Source organism: Poeciliopsis prolifica, unplaced genomic scaffold (genome assembly GCF_027474105.1).
Source record: "Poeciliopsis prolifica strain line A6 unplaced genomic scaffold, Auburn_PproV2 SCAFFOLD005, whole genome shotgun sequence".
Classification (NCBI taxonomy): Eukaryota; Metazoa; Chordata; class Actinopteri; order Cyprinodontiformes; family Poeciliidae; genus Poeciliopsis; species Poeciliopsis prolifica.
Genome location: NW_026562380.1, coordinates 16369280 through 16375930, shown reverse-complemented (window position 1 = coordinate 16375930; position 6651 = coordinate 16369280). Strand labels below are relative to the sequence as shown.

The following is a 6651-nucleotide window of genomic DNA, read 5'->3' as shown; positions in this document are numbered from 1 at the left end:
CAAGGTCAGTTCATCATGATGTATGTGCGCGCATTGAGTTTTCTGTCCCGTGACACCTCTGCTTTCTCTTTCAGACATTTTTTTTGCCACACTCGCCACAAATTAAATAAACACAAATATTTGTCTTTTTTTTTTTGAGTGGAGGAGGGGGGGGGGGTTGTTTTACCATTAAAAATCAACCTTCCAAAGCCGAGGGAGCCTTAAATCGCGACCATGGGGCCAAAGCGACGCGCCTCGTGGGTTTTCCTTCAGAAGGCTCGTTTGATGGCACTATTAACTTTCATGTAACATTGTTTTCTTGAAGGCATCCACAGCGAGCGCCTCGGTGTCATTACTGTGAGAAATGTGCTTTCATATTGAACGTCTTTCGCGAAAGTCCTGGAAGAGACGTAACGCCACAAGCGATGTAAAACGCCGATTGAGAGCGCGTCTCGAGCGCAAATCGGCGCAAACGACGCACCGGAGCGTCCTCCGCGAGCTTAATTGCAGCCGTGTGCGATTAATAATCCGAAAAGTCTTCGTCTTTTATTAATTGCGCTGAAATAACCCGCGGAAACGCGCGTCCGCGTCCAAAATAAAGCCCTAAAAAGCAGTCGCCCCGCGATATTTTTTCACCGAATTCAACAAAAACGCCGAACGCACGCTTTTCGAGCCGGAACGCATTTTTGTGCGCCACTTCCACGCGTCGAATGTCGCGTTTTAAACTCCGTATAGCTACGCCCCTTGCAGGACCTTCGGCAATCCATTCAAGCCAGCAAGTTTGGAGAGCGTGTTGAGTTTAATCAATTCATAACGTCGAGATGGAGCCGAACTCACTGAAGGTAACGTTTGTTTTCACGCGCAGATTTATCCCAGCTCCTCGCTGCCCGCTTTGATCGATCCGCACCTTTCTGTAGGCGCGCGCGCGCCGGCCGCTAAACTTTCACGCGCTGTAAATGAAAATGTTAGAGCATTGTTAAAAAAAAAAAAAAAAAAGTCTGTTAATTGTCGTAATTTAGGCGCAGGAAACCAGAGGTGTGTGTGATGTTTGCAAGTCGAGGGTTACTTATTTTTTGTCATTTTTTTAAAAAAATTATTCATTCATTTCTTGACTTCAATCTTTATTTATTTATTTATTTTTTCCACAGTGGGTGGGCTCGTCTTGCGGCTTACATGGACCATATATATTCTATAAAGCCTTCAAATGTGCCCGGGATGGCAAGGCGAGGATCCTCGCCCTCGGAGACTTTTTCTTCGTGAGATGCAAACCAGAGGATCCTATATGCATAGCGGAGCTCCAGCTTCTCTGGGAGGAACGAACGAGCAGGCAACTTTTATCCAGCTCCAAACTTTATTTCCTCCCCGAGGATACTCCCCAGGGACGATCCGTCGCTCACGGAGAGGTAAGCAATGCCTGGATTATTAGGCCCGAGCAGCTAAGCGCTGCGAAGGCCTATTGTTTTCCTACTGTTTCTTATTATTATTATTATTATTATTATTATTATTCTTCCACCCAAATGAATTGGCTTTTTGAGGGCTTTATCATATTCAAAAACTCACCAAACTTGGCGGACGCGTAAAGGGAGTTTCAAAATTTTGTATTTTAAGGTCATTGCAAAAATCCCATAAGAAATGGCTCAATAGCGCCACCTAGAAATTTTCAAAGGACCCTTTGCTATTCACTTACTTTATCCTAGAGACATGAAATTTGGTACACTTGTAGAGCTCCCCAGGACGCTCAAAATTTACAATTAATGTCATAGTGCAAGTATCACAGGAAGTCGGCCATTTTGGATTGAAGGTCCAATTTTGAGGCCATTTTTGCCGTTTACAGCCTTCGTATTTGATCGAACTCCTCCTAGGGATTTCGATTGATCGGCTTCAAATTCGGTCAGTCTGTTCATAAGGCATGTCCCATCTAAAGTTATCAAAACTGTGAGTTTTGAGAATGCTGAAGGGGGTTTAGCAGGGGTCAAAGTTCACCTACTCGCCATAAAAACATAAACTGCTATATCTCCTACACAGAAACTCACAGAGGCACCAGAGTTACTGTGATTAATCATCATTAGCTGCCCTACAATACCATGTGGTCGAATGATGACATCACTTAGACCACGCCCCCTGAGAACAGGAAGTGTCATGTTTTACTGAGAACGGTCGCTATCTCACCCCTTTCACCTCATCAACATGAAACTGTGCCAAGACACAGAGAACATGTTGGTGTGTTGAGGATTCCAACCCCGACCAGCTTCGATGGAGCAGATGGGCGTGGCGGCGTGGCGAAGTGACCTGTAACGCCATCGCCATACGTTTGGCTCTCAATTCCACATTTTCAGGCCCAGCTGCTCCAAACTCACAAGGATGGTCCCTCATCTACTCCCCTACAGGAATCCATCACAATATTTGGTGGGCGTGGCCTAATTTTTCTATAGCGCCCCCTAGAAAATTTTAAATGATCAGCCCCAAGCCATGCTTTAACCTACAATTACAAAACTTTGTACACATTTGTATCATGTCAGGACTTAAAAGAAAGTCTCTTGGAGCCATGGTCTAAACCCCACAGGAAGTCGGCCATTTTGGATTGAAGTTCAGATTTTGACCCCATTTTTGCAGTTTACAGCCTTCCTATTTGATCGAACTCCTCCTAGAGATTTCGATTGATCGGCTTCAAACTCGGTGAGTCTGCTCATAAGGCATGTCCCATCTAAAGTTATCAAAACGGTGAGTTTTTGAGTATGCTGAAGGGGGGTTAGCCGGGGTCAAAGTTCACCTACTCGCCGTAAAAAAAGAAACTGCTATATCTCCTACACAGAAACTCACAGAGGCACCAAAGTTTCTGTGATTGATCATCACCGGGTGTCCTACAATACCCTATGGTGGAATGATGACATCACTTAGGCCACGCCCCCTGAGAAAAGGAAGTGTCATGTTTTACTCTGAACGGTCGCTATCTGACCCTGTTGACCTCATCAACATGAAACTGTGCCCAGACACAGAAGACATGTTGGTGTGTTGAGGATTCCAACCGCGACCAGCTTCGATGGAGCAGCTGGGCGTGGCGGCGTGGCGAAGTGACCTGTAACGCCATTGCCATACGTTTGGCTCTCAATTCCACATTTTTGGGCACAGCTGCTCCAAACTCACAAGGATGGATCTTCATCCACTCCCCGACTGGAATCCATCACAATATTTGTAGGGTGTGGCCTAATTTATCTATAGCGCCCCCTAGAAAATTTTAAATGATCAGCCCCAAGCCATGCTTTAACCTACAATTACGAAACTTTGTACACGTGTGTACCATGTCAGGACTTACAAAAAAGTCTCTTGGAGCCATGGTCTAAACCCAGAGGAAGTCAGCCATTTTAGATTGAAGTTCAGATTTTGATCCCATTTTTGGGGTTTATAAACCATTTCAGTAATTCGCCACTTGGGGTCAGTATTGCTCCACAAATGAAACAGCAGATAAAAAGGAAGAACAATATCAGTATTTCGCCAGTAGGTGTCAGTGTTCCTCCATCAATGACAAACAGATCCACGGGCGGATGGGCGTGAAAACTTTGTGAGAGCGTTGCCATGACATTTCTAAAAGGATAGAAATGTCTCAGATAATTTTTTGTTGAATTAAATCATGCAGTAAATGTAGCGTTTTCTTACTTCTTACAAACCATTTCAGTAATTCGCCACTCTGAGTAAGTATTACTCCAACAATGAAATAGAGTGCTTTAGAAACACAGCTGAAAATGATGAAAAATGACGAACTGTAGTACTTCGCCATGTGCATATGATCGGCTGTAAATGACACGTGGATCATCCGACTGACGCCAAATTGGATACGTATCACCTTTGTTGACCTCTAAAGAGAACAACAGCATTGAAATATATTTTCACTCCACTGCGCGTCCTACATTAATCCGCCAGCTATATTTCCTCGCTAAATCAATGAATCTGCACCACATTTTTTGAATCGTCAAGGAGCGCCTCCGAACGCATCAGTGCGTACCGCCTGGTGGACGGGCGCGGAAACTGCGCAACAACTTCTGTGTTAGCACGTGGTCAGCGTTGATGGAAACTGAGCAACAGCTTCCGCGGTGCGGGCGGAGGAGCTGAAAACTGCGTGAGAGCTTCTGTGGTGGCTGACGTGAGGCGACGGTTGCTAGTACCCCGCGGTGGCAATAGGCCGGAGCGGCGCTTGGCTGCGAGGGCCGTTCGAGGCTGCTTGCAGCTTTAATTATTATTATTTTCTTGCATATTCCGCCGCTTCTCTTTTATTTATTTATGTTTTTTGTTGTTGTTGTTGTTTGGGTCTCTGAGAGGCGTTCAGGAACCCGTGCATGTATTATGACATTGACGTATCGATCGGCAGAGAAGAACTGACCCGCAGCGGAATTCGCTTTTTTTTCCTTTTTTTTTTTTTAATACAGTTGCAGACTTCAGCCTTGTTTGTTTATTGTGGCGTCAACATGCTGAATGTGCACTTGTCCGGCTGCGCTCAATAGGACTGCAGCCGCTGAGCTCCGTGGGATTAATTGCGCCATAATAATAATAATAATAATATTAGCCTAATACTAATACTATTAATAATAATAATAATGAAAGAGGGTGGGGGCGGGGGAGGAATAAGAAGCAACAATATTTCGCCTGCCTCTGTCATTTTCATTTCTGGTTAAAAGCGTGTCAGATCTGCTGACGTACAGAACGGAAATTGCGAAACGCGACAGTAATGAATGCGTGATGGGATCGGATACGGCTCCGTACAATAGTTATTTTGTAACGCGGCTTGGTGTCGAAAGAGGCGGCGCAAAGTCATAAAAAAAAAAAAAAAAAAAAAAAAAAAAAAGGAAAGAAAGAAAGGGGTGCCGGAGGCGAGCCGAGCCAGTGCCGACACGTCCTGACTATATGCTCTCCTCGCTTTGCATGATTTTCCCCCAGCGAACATTTCTGTCCTCCCGACAATGATCGTTGTCGGCTCGCGTTTCTCTGTGCGGAGCCTGCCTCGCTGTCTTTCGCGCAGGCGCGCTTGGTTCCGGCTGACTGTGGCCACGCTCGTGGTCCTGTTAACGGAATTACACTGTAAACACGGAATTTTAAATATTAGCCGTTAAAAGCTGTTGGAAATGAAAGCGAGCGTGTCAGTCGGTTGGCATTTAATCAATAGCAGCCACTTAATGAAGCTGGTTTGAATGCAGCTTGAAGCGTCATCTTCAGTGGTTATTGGAGTTGTGTTGTGTGACACATGATGTCTACTTGTTATGAGTCTCCTTTAAACTTTGTGGGTGGAAAAAAAAAGTTTTCACTGTTGGAGAAGCATTGTGTTCAGGTTTAGCTGGTCTATCTACACACCAAACATGCAATTTTCTTAACCCCCAAGGCAGATGTTGCCAGAGAACAACCCTTCTTGGCTGTTTGTCAGGATAAATGGTCTCTAAGGCAGCTTTTTGGAATAAATTGAAGAATTTTATTACTATTTTTGTAATGTTTTATTCCCTATCCGGTTTAGTGACTGCTAATGCTTACGTCAACGATGCTAACCAGCCAAACTACCTGCAGTAAGTCTAAGGGAGATGTTAGCATCGCATTAGCTGTCTTTGCCAGAATAAATGGTGTGTAAGACAGCTTTTTAGAATAAATTGAAGAATTTTATGATTATTATTTTTGTAATGTTTTATTCCTTATCCAGTTTAGTGACTGCTAATGCTTATGTCAATGATGCTGTAGCTAAACTACCTGCAGTTAGTCTAAGGCAGACATTAGCATCACATTAGCTGTGCTTGCCAGGATAAATGGTGTGTAAGACAGCTTTTTAGAATAAATTGAATCATTTTATTATTTTTTTTGTAATATTTTATTCTCTATCCGGTTTAGTGACTGCTAATGTTTATGTCAATGATGCTAACTAGCTAAACTACCTGCAGTTAGTCTAAGGCAGATGTTAGCATCGCATTAGCTGTGTTTGCCAGGATAAATGTGCTACATGTCACTCTTAGAAAAAAATGCAAAAGTTTGTTAATAGTCCACTAATGTTTATGCCTGACTGATTCAGGGGTTGGGGTTAGTGCAGAAGTCAAGCTGGCTAGCAAACTGAGATTATTTACTCTGTCAGTAGTTATTAATGAACGCAGATGCGGCGGCGCCTGCAAAACAGATTGACTTTCAAACTTGTTTGATTAGATTCAGAAAGTTTCGTACTATTTCAATAAAATGTTATGACTTGTAACCAGGCCAACATTAGCATTTATAATACCAATTAGCATTCAGCGCACTAAAGTGTTGAGTAAAATGATCTTACTAATGTCACTAATTTATTCACTGGTCTTTGAGCTGCCGAACTTGCAGGGCTCTGCTCTGAAATCCTGATTGATGTTCGCCCAGAGAAAATGCATGTTGCTCCATTAGTTTTACTGGCGAAATTCTAACAGCTTGTTTTATCAGTGTCCCAAATTAAGAGCTGTGAAACAAACAATATATGTGTTTTTTTCTCTCTCTCTCTCTCTCTCTCTCTCTCTCTGATATAATGACAGCAACACTTTAATTGCTGCCTCCTTGCTTTTGATCACTTTGCGGCTGTGTGGAGATTACTGTCTGTTGCTGTTATATTGTTTATAGGGGACAAAGCCGTGTTTGTACTTGACTCTTCCGCTGATGGTTTACTTACATTCTTTCCTCTTGAGTAAT

General features: G+C 43.5%; 1 protein-coding gene across 1 annotated transcript in view; it reads left to right on the top strand.

The window, feature by feature from the left end:
* The first annotated feature begins 600 nt into the window (after positions 1–600).
* Positions 601–6651, top strand: part of arid5b (AT-rich interaction domain 5B) — a 105773-nt gene continuing 99722 nt past the window's right edge. The window contains exons 1-2 of the mRNA XM_055029175.1: positions 601–821; positions 1128–1382. Coding sequence (XP_054885150.1) covers positions 801–821; positions 1128–1382 — 276 coding nt within the window. The 5' untranslated portion in view covers positions 601–800. The remainder of the gene's footprint in view (positions 822–1127; positions 1383–6651) is intronic.